We start from the raw sequence: 19378 nt of genomic DNA, 5'->3' as shown, positions 1-19378 counted from the left end.
CCCATCTCTCAAAAAAGGCCGGGTAGTGGTGTCACAATACATTAATCCCAGCACTCAGAAAGCAGAGGCAGGTGGATCTCTTGAGTTGGAGGTCAGCCTAGTCTATAAGAGTGAGTTTCAGAGCAGCCAAGAAATCCTGTCGGGACAAACCAAAAAATAAAAAATAAGTAAATAAAAGTGAACATTTAAAAAATTGTTGGGACGAGGAACCATGGGGAGAGGGGGCAATGGCTGGAATGTAAATAAATACATTAAAAAATAATATTTTAAATGTAATGAAGCAGATGTATAATAAAATATTTAAATCTTAAATTTTTTAAAAATTATTTGTAGTGGGGGATGAACGCGCTTGTGTGATGGTCAGAGGAAAACTTTGGGGAGTCTGTTATTTCTTTCTACCGTGGGTTCGAGGGATTGAACTTTGGTAGTCAGGCTTGATTGATGTGCTTTCTGCCTCAGCCTACCCAGTACTAGGATTTTAAGAGGGAACCACCGCCAAGTAGGTTTTTTGTTTGTTTGCTTTGCTTTGCTTTTGAGATGTGTTGTCCTAGGCTGCTCCCCTGGTCCTTAACTCTATGGCTCGGAGTGATTGTTTTTCAATCTGGCTTGCAGGGAAATTTTTTCCGTTTGTTTAACGAGCAAGGAAATGAAAACCAGAAAGCTGAAGACCTTCTCCTCTGTAGCACCCACACGTGCTGGCACTTCTTACACAGGGTACGGCTTAATTTAAGTACAAACTCTAAAATTCGACTTGGTAGATAAGGAAACGCAGCGCCGCATCACCCCCAGCTACGTTTCCAAACCACACCTCTGGACCAGCCCACTCCGCAATCTCAGCGCGGAAAAGCACCCAAGCTCCCGCCTGCTCTCTCGCGAGAGGTGACGTCATTGGGCCGCGCCAGTGACTGGGCCGTCGCGCGTCTTGCGTCACCCCCAGCTCAGTCCGGGTGTGCTGTCTCACTGGTGAGGTCGTGTACCCGGGAAGTCTCTCTGTCCGTGGCCTCTGCAGCCTCCCGCTTCCCGGCACCATGGAGTACCTCATTGGCATCCAGGGCCCAGACTATGTCCTGGTCGCTTCCGACCGGGTGGCCGCCAGCAATATTGTCCAGATGAAGGACGGTGAGAGGAAGCAGGGGGAGGCCCGGCGGGCCTGGCTGGAGGGGCAGTCGGCGGGAGTTGGTGAAGGGGACCGTGGGCAGCTTGGAAGATGGAGCCCAGCGTGCTCTGCCCTGCTGGCACTGCAGGATTGAGAAGCCGGGGGAGCCGGCAGACAAGCTTAGGGCTGTGGCTTGGGATTCTGGGTCAGATGAGGCTTGCTAGGTGAGAGTTGCTCAGCGTGAGGGAATTCAGTTTATGAGAGCTCAAGTGTGTGCCCGGCGCCTCCGATCTCTGAATTTCTGGCAAGTTTCAGTCGCCCCAGATAGAAGTTTTAATTTGCGGGCGCCCTAAGGTGGGATCTTGGGGAGAGTGAAACTCCCCAGAGTTTGGCATTTCCACTCTGCTTCCGCTGTCTTTCAGTGGCTCACCTCAGAGCCTCTTCCGCCTTTCGCTGGCTGCTAGATTTTACTTGTCGTTAAATAGTGGAATGCAGCAGAGATGGCGTCTCTTTATTTGCTCTATGATTTTTGTACTTTATTTTTTTTCCGTGCCCAGATTTTCTTATCTCTCAAATTACTAATACCCAACTCAAAACTTGTTGAGAGGATTGAGTGAAGGAGTTAGCATTGGACAAACACTTAACAAACTGAAGCATATATGTATCAGGTGTGTCCATCGTTAACATTTTAATTTGTTAAAAGATTGGCTCTACTATGTGCCCTTCTTGCAGAGTTAGTTTTGGAGACAAAATATGTATAACTAAGATGTATAGATATAGTATATATTATATATAACACACGCATGCATATATATGTGTGTATGTGTGTATATACATATCTATCTATGTGTATGTATGTGTGTGTGTGTGTGTGTATGTATGTATATGTATAAAACTTTCTTAAGGAGATGTTGAAATAACTCAGTAGTAAAGATGCTTTTGGCCAGGCTTCACAACCGGAGTTTGGTCCCAGAACCCAGATGGCAGAGGAAGAGGCCCCACCCCAACCTCCTGCAGGTTGTCCTCTGACCTGTACACCTGTTCTGTGGCAATGTGCACCTGTGCAGAACAAGAGAGAGAGAGTCTCTAAATAAATAAATAAATAAAATTATCAAAGAAAAAGTTTCTAAGCTCACAGGTGGTAGAACCTAGGTTCAAATCTGTGTAATTTGGGACTGAGGCTACAATTCAGTGGCAACGTATGTTTTGACCATATACAAGGCCCCAGTCTCAGCACTCCAAAAACAAGTTAGTAGACATTATGCAAAATGATCTCTTTTACCCTTAACAACTTCACTACCTTTATAGTGACAACTGACCCACAGAATCTGAGTGTTTTCATGACTGATCATAGGCATGTTACTGTTTGAAAGATATCTAGCTTTTGTTCAGTGGATTAAAAGTTCATTTGACAAGTTTCATGCCTCTCTGTGTTCTTTACAGTGCTAGGGACTAAAAAGAGGAAGAAAAAAAGAATACTATGTAGTTGGGAAGATAGTGAGTAGGTCAGTGTGCTTGCTGTGCAAGCATGAAGAATTTAAATTCCAAGCACTCACTTAAAAGAAAAGAAATCAAACAGGCATGGCTGTGTCCCTACTTGGGAGCAGGAAGCACAGATCCTGGGAGCTCACTGACCAGTCAGTCAGCCAGTCAAGCCCAAAGGGTGAGCCTCTGCTGCGTGAGAATAAGGTGAGGGATGGCCTGATGTCCCTCTCTGTCCCGGGTGAGACAGGTACACCCATACACTTATGTGTGTGACACACACACAAAGTTAGTAATTAACTGTAACACAAACTAGAAAGTGTTTGCTGAGTTGAGACAAGAGCAGTCAAGCTTTGGAGACTTAATAATAAGAAGAGGAGACTTTAGGGATGGACCGTGGGTAGAGATTAGGGAAAGCTTTGAAGGTGAATAGTAGTGAATCCTAGATTCCAGGAGGAAAAAGGCTTAGATCTGGAGCTCCCTGAAGTGCTTTTGTCAGAACTGAAAAAGCACAGTTGCCACAACCGATTTCACAAAGCAAAGGCACCTACCTATCTGCTGTGAGCCTGGCGCTCCCATCTGGGGATAGAGAGAGAATGCTGTGAGCTTTGCTTGCATTCTGTTCTTTCTGAAGGACTTGAAATCAGACGTCTCTGGTATGAATTGTCTCTCAAGAGACTTCATGAAATTTTATGATTAGTTTGTAGAAGTTACGTTTGTAAGCCAGTCTCCAAAGGAATAAGTTCATGTTGAGAGTAAATTGGTCCATTGCTTTGACAGCAGGTGGTTTTAGCATGAAGAATAAATAGGTGGGCGGATGTCAAGTTACGGGGTCTCTGTTTCCTCACAGTGACTGTGTGGATGGCTTTGGAAAGGAGGATGTGCTCCATGCCTTTATCATAGATGTTACACGGGATGCAAGACAAGACAAGGAGAGCCAGGCATAGCCTGTCCCTAGAATTTCATCCCATAGACAGGAATGCTGATTTCTAGTTGGAGGTTAGCCTGGTTTCACAGACATTGTAGGAGTACATACTGAGTCAGTCAGTCTGTCTGTCTGTCTCTAAAAAAAGCAAACATCAAAGAAAAAACCAGGCAATAAATACAAGATGGTTTTTATGTGTTAGAAGTATTACTAGTTAGTGTTAGGCTAGTTTTTAAATTAATGATGTTAGAAGTAAGTTGTTAGAATAGGCCCAGAGAACAAAAAGATTATGGTATGGGAAAAAAAGATGGATTTGAGTAAGTTCTTAAAAAAGAGTTGTAAATAATTGTACTCAACTGATAACCTTTCTCTGGTATGAAAAACTTAGGGTAGGAGTTTATAATTGTCTGAGGGAATTTGTGTGGCATAGTTAAGAATGCTGAACAGAAGTAATTTTGAGGGAGACGTTTTTTGCAAATACTCTTAGGGGAAGGTTTCTTGGCTCTGTGAAATGGAGTCTTGCTATGTAGCTCTGACTAACCTGATACATGTAACAGCCTCCAAGACCTAGAGTACTAGGCATGAAGCACCACACTGGTTCACACTGCCTGTTGTCATTTTTCATCATGCTACTTGGGAAAATATGTTGATACTAGGAAAGAGACGTTTTCCAAAAACTTCTTGGTCATACAGCTAACTAGTACAGCTCTCGATTTGGTTGTAAATGTGCCACATTTCATGCCTTTGTCTCTCGGCCTAAACAGAATGACTCTTTTCTCCTCTGAGACAGGGTTTCTTTGTGTAGCCTTGGCTGTCTGAGAACTCACTCTGTAGACCAGGCTGGCCTCAAACTCACAGACACCTTGCTGCCTCATCCTCTCTAGTGCTGGAACTAAAGGTGTTCACCACCACGCCTGCCCAGCAACAGAATGACTTTTAAGTTACTCTGATGTCTGTTCTGACTTCCTACAATCTATGTGATACAGACTGCATTGTCTAACATTGAGTGTAACAGTTTTCCTTATTTGTGAGTTAGACATTGGTAAGTGATAGTGTCACTATTTTAAATAGTTGATAACCAGAGTTTGGACAGGCAAATCACTTGCCCACTGTGTCTGACCAGAACGATGTCTAGTGGGTTCTGGTTAGTTTGACTGCATGGCATATCATGTTGATACTCATTTGGTTATGTGTGTTTGTGGATCTTGTAAGTTTATTGACAAGTGAAGACCTTCCTCAAACTCTACAGGCAGCTTCTTGTACAACTCAGGACCATACGTATCCATCAGTTCTGTTCTGAGACATTACCTTTTGCTATTCAGTGAGCGTGTTCACGGTTTAAACTAAGTAGGCCTGGTTTACATTTATTTAATAATTAATAGTTCGCTGCCTTGAATCTTAGCCTCTTTTATGAAGTGTGACATAAAACTTACTCTCCCTAAAAGATTACTTTTGCTCCAATATTTAGTGTGTATGTGCACACAGACTTGTCGCAGCACATGTGTGGTGGTCAGGGGACAACTTGGAGGAGTTATTTCTGTCTACTGTGTGGGTTCTGGGGATTGAGCTGGGGGTGGGGCAAGGCCTTTACCTGCTGAGCCGTATTGCGTATCTGCTTTTTTCCCCTTAAAAACAATGCAAACTTATTAAGTAATTTTTCTTACAAAAATGAAACTTGTTAACTATAGAGATTTAGAAAATACCGATAAATAAAGGAAGGAAATAAAAATTGCTCAGACTCTTGCCACTGTCAAGAATTTAGAATATATACCCTTCTGGTCTTTTTCTTTGCAACATATGTCTAAATGAATCTTCTTTTTAAAACAATTTTGCAAACTAACAGTCTTTGAATGTGTAACATGAAAATTTGTTTACTTGGGAATTTTAAGGCAATTCAACATTATCTATCTATAGGCGTGTTTTATGTGGGAGCTACCACCAGGCCAGACACCCACATTATTACTACCTACAACTCTCCAACACTTGCAAAGTACTTGGTAGTTGCATTTGTTCCTTAAATCCTATTAAGAGATTCCGACATTTCAGAAGCTTTCACGGGGAAAACATGTCTCCCAGGGAGATTATTCAGCACTATTAGAAAAAGGAAAAGTGAAAGTCGGGTAAGACAGGAAGAGTAAAGCTTTTCTCTGAAGCTGCAAACTAAATACTGCGTTTCCTCCCCAGGCAACAATTACAACCTGAGTATCTATCTGTTTAATCGGAGTAAGTCTGCTTTAGCTAGATAAGGCTAGAGTATTACGGTTTTTATTGGTTATTTAGATAGTTCACTGTTAGCACATTCTTTAAAGTGTCTGCTTTGGCAACCAATTTTCTTTTGATATGCAGCTGGTTTACTTTATAAATTAATTTGGGTTCTCAGCTGATATTTTTTTCTTCTTTCTTGAGAAGGTTCTTTTTAACTGTAGAATTCATTCTTTTCACCATTTTTATGTTTATATAACATTTGTATTAGTAGTAATGTTTCAGAACTTTGGACTTAACTCTTGTGCCTCTAGATAATCCCCATAATCTGGATTCCTTCACTGTTTCTCACCTTCCATTCCCTGTATTTTAAATATTCTTAAATTGTCTTTGTTGCTTGTTTGTTTTTGTCTTTTCAAATCAAGTCTCACTGTGCAGCTCTGGCTGCCCTGAAGCATACTATGTAGAATAAGCTGGCCTCAAGCTTATAGGGCTCCGCCTGTCTTTGCTTCCAGAGTGTAAACGTATCTTTTATTCTCCTGATATAATTGTCATCTCTGAGGCTTACTGCCTCTGTCTGCTAACCCAGGCCTAATCCTGGGATCTTCTATCCTCTGTACAATCTTCTGGCTCCTTCTCATTCTCTGGCTTGTTCTGTTTTTACCTGTGTCTAGCTTGCTCTCTCTTCAACCTGTCTCTAAACTGCCCTGCTAAAACTGCTTCTCCCCACCCCCAACCCCCCTCCACCCTTTCTGTGCTGCTCTCTTAAGTAGTTTCTCTTTCCCTTTCCCTTCTCTTGAGAGTTCAGCATATCCTGTTCTGTCAAGTCTTTGTCTGGTTTGCCACTTTGCCACTGAGTTAGACATCAATTTCAAGCATGGGTGCTTCCTTCTACAAACTAATTTTACCTTCATTGTTTGGGATTAAAGGTGTGTCTGTATTCCAGCCAGAGGAATTAAATGTGTTTTCTAAGGGCTGAGTCACATCACAACTAGAAACAGGTTTTTTGTTAAATAACGTAATCTCGGGGTTTGTAGTGTGATCAAATATCCTGCAACACCAGATTGCATGGATTAAAGCCAAGCTTAAATTTTATTTTTTCATTAAGTAAGTAAGTGGTAGAGATTGAACTCTGGGCTTCACACACACTCAGCATATGCTCTATCACTGAGATACATCTATAGCCCCAAATTGTAATTTTAAAAAAATATTTATTTTTATGTGTATAGGTGCATGTATGTCTGTATCCAACATGTATGCAGTACTCAGAGGTCAGAAGAGGGTATGGGATTCCTGGAACTGAAGTTACAAATGTTTGTGAACCTGATGTCAGTGCTGGGATCACCTGGGTCATCTACAAGAGCAGCTGTGCTCTTAACAGAGTCATCTTTCTAGCCATCTTTCTAGCCCCTCCTTTTCCTGCAATTGTATCTTGAATAGTCTGCTTTCATATATAATTTCCAATATAAATTAACATTAATAAAATATGTAGTTAAGCTGTTGGCTCATGAAACTATTAAAGTGTTGTAATAACAATGACTGTCTTCAGTATATGCTTAATAGTCCTGTTTATAATTGCATATATAAATAGCTTTTAGTTTCTGTGGTCAAAGTTTCTAATATGAATTTCTTTTCCTTTGAGCAGATCATGACAAGATGTTTAAGATGAGTGAAAAAATCTTACTCCTATGTGTTGGAGAGGCTGGAGACACTGTACAGTTTGCAGAATATATCCAGAAAAACGTGCAACTTTATAAAATGCGGAATGGTGGGTAAGAGGGTAGCTTTGGCTGGTGCATTAGTTTTCTAGGGTCACCACACAAGGTCCCATAGCCTGGGCAGTTTAAACAACAGAACCCTTTCATAGCTCTAACGGCTACAGTTGTGAGGTCAAGGAGTTAGCAGAGTTGAATTTTTCTGAGGCTTTCTCCTTGGCTTGTAGGTGACTATCTTCCCCCATGACTTTTCCTGTATTCTCTATCCAAATCTCTTATAAGGACACCATTCACATTGGATCGGAGCTCACCCTCATAACCACATTTTGACTTAATTGTCTCTTTGTATACTCTCTCTAGATACAGTCACAGTTGAGGGCTTTGATTAGGACTTTAGTTTGTGAATGTTTGGAGGGTGCTATCCAGTCTGTAGCCATTGGTGTCTGTCTAATCTGAACTGAAGATAGGTGTTCTTTACTGACAGTCTCACTTACTGTCGGACTGATGGGGTCACAGGTTTTCATGTAACTCTTCTACCTACTAAAAAAAAAAATAGAGGCAGGTATATGACCCCTGAGTTTTAGACCAGACTGATGTGCAAATTGAGTTTTCAAAATAGCCAGGGCTATACAGAGAAACTCTGTCTCAGACAACCAAAACAAAACAAAAATCTAGAACCTAAATTCTAATTGTTTTGTTCTTAAAGAGTTTCTACTAACATTCTATTGTAACACTGATATATTGGTGTTAGAATGCAAGAAACCAGATTTTTTTTTTAAGTCCTTTGTTTATTTCATGTGTGTAGGTGTTTCTTTGCACACATGTTGGTGTATCACATGGTGGCCATAGAGGCCAGAAGACCCTCTGGAGCTGGAATTAGAGAGGGCTCTGGGCTTCGGGAATTAGACCTAGATCATCTGGAAGGGCAGGTCCTGCTCTTGACTGCTGAGCCATCTCTTCAGCTCCATGGCTTTACAGTATCACATATAGCAAGTCATTTGTCCTCTCTGGGACTTTACTTTCTTTATCTAAAATTGGATTACATTTATATTAATGAACATGTTTTGATGAGGAGTGGTGGTGCATGCCTGTAATCTTAGCACTTGGAAGATGGGGGCAGGAGGGTCAAAGGTTAAAGGTCAAATTCAGCAGTTCAGCTACACAGAGAGTGTGAGGGCTGCATGAGACCCTGCCTCAAGAAACAAAACAAAATAGCCAGACAGTGATGGCACAAGCTTTTAATCCCAGCACTTAGGAGGCAGAGGCAGGCTAATCTCTGTGAATTTAAGGCCACCCTGGTCTACAGAGTGAGTTTCAGGATGGCCAAAACTACACAAAGAAACCCTGTCTTAAAAAAATCAAAAACAAAAGAAGGGCTAGAAAGAAGCTCAGTGTTAAGAGCACTGACTGCTCTTCCAGAGTTCCTGAGTTCAAATCCCAGCAACCACATGGTGGCTCACAACCATCCGTAATGAGATCTGATGCCCTCTTCTGAGGTGTCTGAAGACAGCTACAGTGTACTTACATATAATAAATAAATAAATCTTTAAAAACACTTCTAGGTTTAAAATTTAGAAAGGGGGAAAGAAAGAAAGAAGAGGTTTTGACTGGCTTGGGGATATAGCTCTTTGGCAGAGTACTGGCTGAGCATCTGGCTGAAGCCCTGGGTGTAATCTTAGCACTGCACAGAAGAGAAAAATGCTTTATGAACTTACGGATTTTTGTAATTATAAGACATTGCATGTTTAAAAGCATCCTCTGGGGCTGCAGAGATGGCTTGAGCTGCTTTTGCAGAGGACCAGAGTTTGGCTCCAGCACCACATGATGGCTTACAACCATCTGTAACTCCATTCCAGGGGACCTGACACCCTCTTTGGCACCAGGTACACAAGTGGTACAGGCCAAACCACTCATACATGAAGTAAAAAATACATCTTTAAAAAAAAAGCCTTAGAGTCAGACGTGATGGCGCACACCTTTAGTCCCAGCACTCAGGAGGCAGAGGCAGGCAGATAATCTGAGTTAGAGACCAGTCAGGTCTACAGCTTAAGTTCCAGGACAGCCCAGGCTAGGCAGAGAAACCTTTTTTGGAAAAACATAAAGACTTAGAATACAGCTTAGGTTTAAGTTTTATATGGTTACTTATGTAAAATGACTAAATTAATATCCATTTATACATGTTTTTAGGCAGCATATTTAGTTAGCATTAGTCTCCCAATTGCCTAAATGTTTTTGAAGGTCTTTCTTATCGATATTCAGCACTGTGCTTAATACTGTAGAAATATTTAATGGGTGATCAAGACCCTGCCATTCAGGAACCTAAAAGTATGCTACTTGGGATTACACATGCTCAGGGTGCAGGGTCTGTGGTGCTTCTGAGGTGCGGTGCTGTCTCAGGACAGCTGAGAGAGTGCTGAGTGACTAAGAAGAGCAGGAAGAGTCGCTTGTTACCTGTGTGTTAGGAGCTAAAAGTCAGTGCCTACAAGAAAAATTGTGTTTGTTTAAACTAACCCTTAAAGACTCTTAAGTTAGTCACTTTATTAAGTACAGTTTAGAAGATGGAGGTAGAAGGATCAGGAGTTCAAGACCATCCCCAGTTGTATAATGAGTTTGAGGCCAGCCTGATGACTGGAGATGCTAGTTACATGGGATCATGTTTCAAACAACATAAATAAATAAAAATGGTTTTTAACAACGATCACAGTTATAGTTAGGGTAGGTGTGGTGGAACACACCTGTAGTCACAGCGTTCAGAAGGCAGAAACAGGTCAAGTTTAAGACCTGTCTCTAAAGAGAAAATGTATAGAGAAGTGATTTGGGTGAAGACTGTTACTGTCTTCTGCGTCCCTTCAAGTGTGACTCTTTATGTCTTGTACCAGGATATGAATTGTCCCCCACAGCAGCAGCTAACTTCACACGGCGGAACCTGGCTGACTGTCTTCGGAGTCGGGTAAGCAGCTTGCAGCCGGCCTTCAGCAACAGCAGAAAGCTGGGCTTTCACATTCCTGTTTGGCATGAACAGTAGTTTTGGAATTTTTGACTTTCCTCAACTCTTCCCATTGCTAATCATTCCCTTTTAGTCCCCTTGGGTTTGTTTTCTCTTTGGGTATTGCTGCTCTTTACGATCTAAATCTGTCGCTTGGGAGGCTAATGAAGGCTAATGAACTCCAGGCTAGCCCGGGCTATTCAATGAAAATATGCCTCTGGTTTTTTGTTTTTTTAGATTTTTATTTATCTTATTATGTATGTAAGTACACTATTGATGTCTTCAGACACAACAGAAGAGGGCATTGGATCCCATTACAGATGGTTGTGAGCCACCATGTGGGTGCTCGGATTTGAACTCAGGACCTCTGGAAGAGCAGTCAGTCCTCTTAACCACCAAGCCATCTCTACAGGCCAAATATGCCTTATTTTAAGAACAAAATTAAAAGTGTTTTAACATTTATTTTGCATGTGGTGTGGGGTGGGTATGGAGGTAGGAGAACAGTTACAAGAGCTGGTTCTCGCCATCCACTGTGGCCTGCAGGGACCAAGCTCAGGCGGGAGGCTTTGTGGCCCTTACTTGCTGAACTGTCTCTCTGGCCCAAAAGGAAGGGTTTTTTTGTTTGGTTGGTTTTTTTTTTTTTTTTTTTTAATTTTGTTTGTTGGGGTGTACTAACATGAAGGACTGTGATAAACTACCCCCCTCCCAGAGACTTTATTTATTTTTTCACAGCAATTTTAGGCTCACAGCAAAATTAAGAGAAAAATACAAGCCGGGTGTGGTGGCGCATGCCTTTAATCCCAGCACTCGGGAGGCAGAGGCAGGTGGATTTCTGAGTTCGAGGCCAGCCTGGTCTACAAAGTGAGCTCCAGGACAGCCAGAGCTATAAAGAGAAACCCTGTCTCAAAAAACCAAAAAAAAAAAAAAAAAAAAAAAAGAGAGAGAAAAATACAAATATTTTCCCCATATAAATTTAGCCCAGATACACATACATAGCATCCTGTATTATCAGCATCTACCAGAGTGGTGTATTTCTACAATTAATGAACCTATATTGACAGCGTAGGTTTTAGTTTATATTAAGATTTACTCAAGAGGCATGCATTCTGTGAGTTTAGATAAACGTGTGAGGACCTAAATCCTTCTGCAGCATGTAGAATATTTTCACTGCCCTGAGCGTCCTCTGTGCCCCACCCATTCTCTTCATCTGCTGAACCCCTGACAGCATCTAACCCTCTTACTGTTTGCATGGTTTCCCTTTTCAGACTGTCATAGCATAGAATTGGCTTCTTGGTGACATGATTTAAAGTTCCTTCACATAGGGCTGGAGAAGTGGCTCTGGTTAAGTACACTTGCTGCGTTGCAGAAGACTTGAGTTCAGTCCTTGGCGCCCATGTTACTCAGTTCACAGTAATCTGCACAGCTGCAGGGGATCTGATGCCACTGGCTTCTTCAGGACCTGTACTCATGTACATGACCTACATGCAGATGTATGCACAAATAACTTAAAGTTCCTCCATGTAACCCTGGCTGTCCTGGAACTCTGTAGACCAGGCTATCCTTGAACTCTTAAGAGATCTGCCTGCCTCTGCCTCTGCCTCTGTAGTGCTAGAATTAAAGGCTTGTACCACCACTACCCAGCTGGGTTATTTCTTTAGTACTGAGTTATATTCCTTTGTCTAAGTGTACTGCAGTTTATATATCCTTTTCCTACTGAAGGATATCTTAATTGCTTCTGGTTTGAGGCGGTTTATATCTGGAATTTCTCTAGATGTGTTTGCAGTTTTTTGGGTAAATTCTAAAGAGTATAATTGCTGGTTTGTATGGTAAGAATATGTTAAAATTTTGTAAAGAATATGTTAAAATTTTGTAAAATTTTGCCAAACGTTTTTGAAGTGTTTTTATTTTTGTTGAACTGTAGCTGAAGGTCCCTGCACGGTAATGGAGGTCTATCTTTCTGTGACTGTTTAGCCAGAGTATGGAGAATTATCTTTTTTATTCTAGTCTTGTATATTGTAGCATTCTCTATCGCATGTCAAAGGAGGCATCATTTATTTAAAGATTAAATGCTTAAAGATTGTGAAGAATGTACCAAGAAAGTTCACGTGATAGTCAGGGTATGTTTTCCCCACGGGGGCTAAGTAAATAGAGCCTCACCATGTGACTACCCCATGTGCCTATTTATTCATCTATGATATCCAGATAACTTCCTAACCTCACAGGAGTGCCAGGAAAATGAATGTTTGTAAATCATAATATTTAACATTCATATGACTTTTGCCCAAAGCATTCTGCTTAATAATTTAATCTACTCACTATTCCACTGAGACAAATTGTAGTTGATTCTCTTGCTGATTGAGTGAAAAGCATAAAGTGGCAGAGGGACTAGTTCAGGGCACATAGCAGGTCAGACAAAGCCATGGTAATTGGACCATGATTTGACTGTTTGCCTTAAGGTAGACTCTTTGATTCTTCAGTAGCAGTTTAGAAAATTAGTGCTCTTGGTGATTGGGGTGTCATCTGCCTTCTTAAACTTAGTCATGTGTCGTCAGAACAAATGTGGGTATTAATTTCTTTATAAACCTGCTTGCTATCGATCGTTTAGAAGACTTAGTTTAAAGATGTGTTTGTGTATCTGTGTATGAATGTGTGCATAGGAGTGCATGTGCCTAAGGAGACCAACGACATTGAATCACTCCAGAACTGGAGCTATAAATATCAGGTTGTGAGCACCTGATATTTATAAATATCAGCCATGTGTGACATGGATGTTGGGAGCAGTAAGGACTCTTAACCAATGAGCCACCTCTCCAGACCTGCTGTAGATCTATCTCTAAAGCACTTCTTTCCCAGTGCCTAGTATTAGACCCCAAGCACCTCACTAAGGAGGAGCTGCCCCACTGCTTGCTTTGATCACGTACGTGCTTTGCAGTCTCAGTAATCTATAAACAATTTTTACTGTGTATCTTTTGCCTGCATGTATGTCTGTGCACTATGTTCATGCAAGTGATACTTATATTTGAGAAGAAATCAGACATAATGAATCGCAAGGTACAGACAGATTTACATACATTATTTTGATCTGGGTGAAAAATTTGGGATCTTTTATTTAATCCTTGAGGGAGAATTGTGGTTCAAATACTAGATTTCCTGTCACCCAGAAGTGCCTGAATTCTTGAAGGAGTGTTGTGTGTCATGGCTCCCTTTGTAGAATGTTCCTCTGATTTACCAAGCAGAACTGGAATAAGAATTCCAGCTTTGGGCATAATAAAAGCTTTACTATTAAATGCTGCAGACATTAAGTGAATTAATCTCCTTTTAGAATTGAGATAAAGTGGAAATTTGCTTCATGCAAATGTAGTGAATCTACCTAATCTTCTTAGTAACCGAGATGTTTGATGGTTTGAACAAGTAAACGTCCTTTGCAGACAATGGCGAGGAACTCTTAAGTGTTGATTGCCTCTGCCTTGTGCTTCTTTGGTCTTCTAGTTCCTTATCAAAGTAGATTGTAAAATAAGAATTTGTACTTTAGTTAAGAGTTTTAGTTATATGAGCGTGTTGGGTGCACATGCTTCCACATGTGTGTAGGTACCTAGGGAGGCAAGAAGAGAGCATTGGATTCCCTGGGGTTAGAGTTACTGATGCTCATGAGCTGGGTAATGTGGGTGCTGAGAAGAGAACTCAGGTCCTCTGAAAGAGCAGCAAATGCTCTTAACTGCCCAGCCATCCCTCTAACCCTAGTACTTTATTTTATTCTAGAGCGAGAAATGATAATGTCACTATGTTTGGTATATTTACATGGTAACATTGGTTGGCGAGTGATACATATTTTGGGTTAGCCAGATTTTTTTTTTTTTTTTTTTTTTTTTTTGGTTTTTCGAGACAGGGTTTCTCTGTATAGCCCTGGCTGTCCAACTCACTCTGTAGACCAGGCTGGCCTTGAACTCAGAAATCCGTCTGCCTCTGCCTCCCAAGTGCTGGGATTAAAGGCATGCGCCACCACGCCCGGCTTGGTTAGCCAGATTTTATGTATATGAAATTTCATATAGATGTCTATAGCTCTGAGTGTATTACTTCATTCACTCTGTGTGTATGCATGCCCGTGCGCTCGCTTGGTTGCTTACTCATGCTTATTGGTGGTATCAGGTTGGAGGACGTGTACTACAGAGTGCATAATGAATCTTATATAAAATGGAGGCAATTGGGAATGTGGTTGAATAATGTTTGGACAGTTGCTAGCTGTATGTATTTTGAACAAGTTCTAAGCTCAACTTTCCTATTTACAAAATAATAGTACTTCATAGGATTATTATAAGGATTAAAACAGTCATGCAAAGCTCGATGTACATTATATAAAACATGTAATGAATGGATTTTTTTTGTTTTTATTGTTTGGTTTAAGCAGTTTAATGGCTTTGTTATCTTTATAGGGAATTTTAATTGTTGAATTATTTTAATTGAACTGATAAGATACTAAAGTGGGGGCTATAGGAATTTATTAGTATTAATGGACAATGTAGAAATAATCTAACATTGAACATCTGTTACATGTTAAGATTTGTTCTAGATTTACTCAATATGTGTGAACCACTAACTATAAAGGGTTATTTAAATTCCAATTAATTAACCCTTCCCTCCCATGCCATCTGCCACCATTATTGAACCTAAGACCTAATCAAATATTTCAATGCATTTTATTAAATAAGAAAGTCCAGGAAGGTGTGTAATTGGTTTGTTTTGTTTTGTTTTGAGTAAGAAAGTTATGTTTCTTAGTTCTGAGGTTTAATTAGCCATAGGCATGCTAACTACATGTTCTGTCATTGAGCCACTACACTCCAAGCACCAACATTTGTGTGTGTGCACATGTGCACACACATACCATGGCATAGCTGTGGAGCTCAGAGGGAACTTTTGGGAGTCAGTTCTTTAATCCTTTAGGTCAGGGATTGAACTCAGACAATTAAGCTTGGTAGCGAACCACTTTAATCCCATTGAGTCATTTTGCCTACTGGCCCCACTGTGGCATTATTTATATGATTGTATTTTCTGATTCCCTTGAGCTCCTTGTCAGTGATGAGATTGAGGTATGAACCAGCCCTAGTGTCCTTGGGACTATGGAGTTTTACATTGAACTATCAGCAGGATGCTGGCCTCTGTAGTGTGGAGTCTTCCAGGCTTTACTACTGCCACTGAATGGTCAGTGCTTTTATAGAACATTTTCTGACATAAGCCTTTGGGGGGCGGGGTACACGCGCGTGTCTGTCTGTCTGTCTGTCTCTCTCTCTTTCTCATGAATACTTAGCAAATAAACAATAAAAATAATGAAAAGTATCAAACTTGACATTGGCTTTCAGCTCTAGTTCCATAAATTGCCATTGAATGCTTACCAGGAAAGCCTAGCGTGATTAAACTTCAGCTTGTTCACGCATATTGATTCTCCTTTCATCTTTCACATGTAGGAATTACATGTAAAAGTTTAACCTGAAAAAAGGGCTTCACCTTTCTTTTCCCCCTGTAGTTTAAAATCTAATAGTTAAAATCTACCGTGGGAGGTTTAGACCTGCTCTATCTACTATGAGCCAGTTGAAAGTGCTGAGAGAGCTGCAGCTGATTGGATCAGATTGCAGATCTAAAGGTGTAGGGTAGGGAGTGTTGCTCAGCAATAGAGCACAAATTTACTTAGCTAAGCCCTAGGTTTAATCCTGGGTCCAAGAAAATAAACATAAAGATCTGATGTCAACACTTGATGTAGTTTTTTCAGTGAAAGGGAAAGAAATGTAGGAAAGAAAATCTTTACTTTAGAATCTTTACAATCTTTTACTTTAGAAGTGATCACTGCTTATCTCTGCTTTGCGTGTGAGTGTATTTGTTTTGGGTTAGGAGGTGTGCAGATACAGAGAGCTCCCTTCTAAAAGAATCCTGTTGCTGTGAGGCTTCTGCACTGAAGTTATTCTCTCCAGGCCTTATGTGGCTGGTGCAGAGACCATTTTCTGTTTATTGGTATCCTTGGGTCATGTGACCCCTTGACTTTGCAAGTCTTATCCTCTAAACCCAACCAAGCATTTGTTACATGTGATTAAAATATCACTAACAAGGGTAATTTCTCGTGCTTTTTGGCAAATGTGTTTAGCAGGATGTGACATGACGAAGCACTGCCATTTCCTCTCTGTGCCATCTCCCTTGAGGCCTCATCTTCCCCGCTCGCCCCCATCTTGCCGTGCCCAGGCTTGCCTTCCAGCTCACCTGCTCCAGATGGGTGGCACAGTGGGAGGACACTGGCAAAGGCAGATGTGTTTATTTTCCGGAGACAAAATGTTGTGCTGTTGCAGATGGCAGTGCCTTGGAGCAAGTGGCAGCCTTTGACACCACTGCCACACAGCCTGGGCATCTTGACAGACAGAGCTGGCTTACTCTTGGTGATGGGGAAACTGAAGAGAAAAACAATATTGAAGCTGTTAATCAATTCCTGGACTTTTGGTGCAAGTAGCAGTTTTGTGCTGGTGGGGAGTAGTTTTCTTCCCCCACAATTGCCTCAGTCCGCTAGTCGGCTAACTGGACTTTCATTGTGGGTCAGGAGTTAAGTGTGTTTGTGACATCGGTAGGACAGACTAGAAGCTGGAACAGGGCTCCATTTAGATAGGTATTCATTTGTAACTGCAAAACATACGTATATCCCAGGTCACAGCAGTCTCCTAGGATTGGGGATGGCTCCTGTCTGCCCCATTGGAGATTCTTCTGTTCTATTTTTAGTGGTCATTTTGATTATCCAAAGGCCCAGGGACAGGTGTGCCTTGAAGTTGAGGTACCTTAATTAATATGATAACACTATGCTTATAGTGTTTTTTACCAGAGTGAAAATTCTGACAGCTGTCCTTTTAAGCAGTTTGCTTATTTAGTCATTAGGACTTGACTAAGTCCATTAAGAAGACAAAGAGTGGTTGCTGAATCATTATGCCTACTGGCTCCTAAGGAAAAGAAAATGGCTTCAAAAGATTCTTCTTTGAAGCTACTGGCCTTATTTGAAAACCCTTTTCCCCCCTTCTTTAAAAAAAAAAAAATTATGTGGTGTTTTTCCCAGCCCCAGTGCTGATAGAGTTAGGAGTTTGCAGGTGTAAAGTCCTCCCCCTCCCCTTCCCCATCTCTCTCCAGGGGGTTGTATGTGAGAAGGTGTTGCTTTCTCACTCAGAGAGCATATATGTGCTACCCTGTTGGATGCCTGCTGTGAGCAGAGAGAACCCCTGTTCTGGCTGAAAGGGATAAGCCTATTGGATGGCTGGAATTGTACAATCCCATAATGCCAACTTTTCACCTAAAATATCTTTCCTAAGCACAATGGAGGTGAAATAATATGGGTAATTGGTTTAAATTTATATTGTTTTAAAACGTATGTCTTTAAAAATGAAGTGGTTTCCTTTGAAGGTTTGGTGCAGGCTAGGGCAGCAGAGTGCTGCGTCTGCTTAGGAAGAACATGCTTTAGTTTTCAGTGTTTACCGTTAGGAATACCGATTTACCCCTACCTTTTAAGGTCACTTTAAACCAGTGCCCTAGTCAGGGTAGGCACACTTGCGGGCAAACCTTAACACTCAGACAGGAACACAATAAGCCCCAGCTTTTTGGTGACTTTTTATCTTTGCAGAAGCACATAGTGTTATGAATGTAAGGACTGGTTCCAAAACCCTTTTTATTATCTGACAAAAAATGCATGTAAACAGTGAAAAAAGACTGAGAAGTAGAGGAAGAGTTTGCTTTTTTATTTCTTAACCTGGAAAGTAGTTACATGTGTATCTATTGTATTTATTAAGCTATACATGTATGTTTTGTGTGTTTATATGTTATTCATAAAAGGATAATTTGTGAAAAGACAAAGGAAAGGCTAAACAAGGAAGCATAACATTTTTAAGTTAAAAATGAGAAGTTAACACTTTAGTAAATATAAATAACAGACTGGAAAGAAGAAAGGGAAGAGGCAGGTTATAATTCCTTGTGCTAATTGCCTCTGTGTGTGTGTGTGTGTGTGTGTGTGTGTGTGTGTGTGTGTGTGTGTGTTAGGGAGCTGAGGATCAAAATTAGGACCTGTGCTTGCTGGGCAAATGCTTACACTGAGCTAAATCCCCAGCCCCAATAGAGTAATCTCCGAGTAACTGTAATGTAGTGCTAGCATCTCTTACTTCCCTTTCTGGTTCCCTTTGAATAGGGGTGGTTCTAGAGCCAAGATGCTCTTTAATCAGCGGTAGTCGTTTGTTCAGCGGTTCTCCAGCCTGCACTGTCTTTGGGGCTGAGGAAACAGGTACAAAGTTGAGTATGTGCCTTCAGGTGGGGAAATGGAGAAGTGTAAAAGTCACTTGTACTGCAAAGTGAAAGTGTACATGGGGTGTTCTGGGAACAGAGCTAACCTGTGCTTTGAAAGACAGAAGGGAAAACTGGAAGCACAGAGCAGGGTGTGTGAGAGCATGTTAGTGCTGGCGGGTGTTCAGGGCAACAAGAGACACGTCTCTGATCCACTCACTCGTAATTCTCTCTGTTTTAAGTAATAGGGCTCAGTGTACAAATTAGGGTATTACTGATTTTTAAAGTGTAAATAGACGACACATTCTGTTAGTGTATAAAGTCTGTGGTTTGGTGAGTAAGGCTGAGTGGTTAAGGAGGACCCAGGTTTCAGCATCTGTATCACAGCTCACAAGCATCTGTAACTTAAGTTCCAGTGGCTCTGATTCCCTGTGCTGGCCTCCTTGGGTACAGGCGTACATCCAATATACATAAATACACGCCACAGACACAAAATAGGAATAAATAAATCTAAAAGCACAAAACAAAAAAGCAGTGAGCCTTTCTGAAAAGCTGTTGGTTAGATTAATTGGCTGCTCTTTGGACTGTTTGAGGAAAGAATTGAGGTAATAGGGGAATTATGAGCCTACATATCCACTGTGGCTATAGCATACTTAAATTGGACATGAGGTGTGGATAGGGAACAC

The 19378-nt window shown here is 41.1% G+C and overlaps 1 protein-coding gene across 1 annotated transcript in view; it reads left to right on the top strand.

Moving 5' to 3' along the window:
- The first annotated feature begins 920 nt into the window (after positions 1-920).
- Psmb2 (proteasome 20S subunit beta 2) overlaps positions 921-19378 on the top strand; it is a 32845-nt gene continuing 14387 nt past the window's right edge. Inside the window, exons 1-3 of the mRNA XM_021160538.2 lie at positions 921-1119; positions 7351-7473; positions 10300-10370. Coding sequence (XP_021016197.1) covers positions 1029-1119; positions 7351-7473; positions 10300-10370 — 285 coding nt within the window. The 5' untranslated portion in view covers positions 921-1028. The remainder of the gene's footprint in view (positions 1120-7350; positions 7474-10299; positions 10371-19378) is intronic.

This window comes from Mus caroli, unplaced genomic scaffold (assembly GCF_978045245.1).
Source record: "Mus caroli unplaced genomic scaffold, Mus_caroli_1 scaffold_6, whole genome shotgun sequence".
NCBI classification, from domain to species: Eukaryota; Metazoa; Chordata; class Mammalia; order Rodentia; family Muridae; genus Mus; species Mus caroli.
This window is presented reverse-complemented; position numbering and strand designations above follow the sequence as displayed.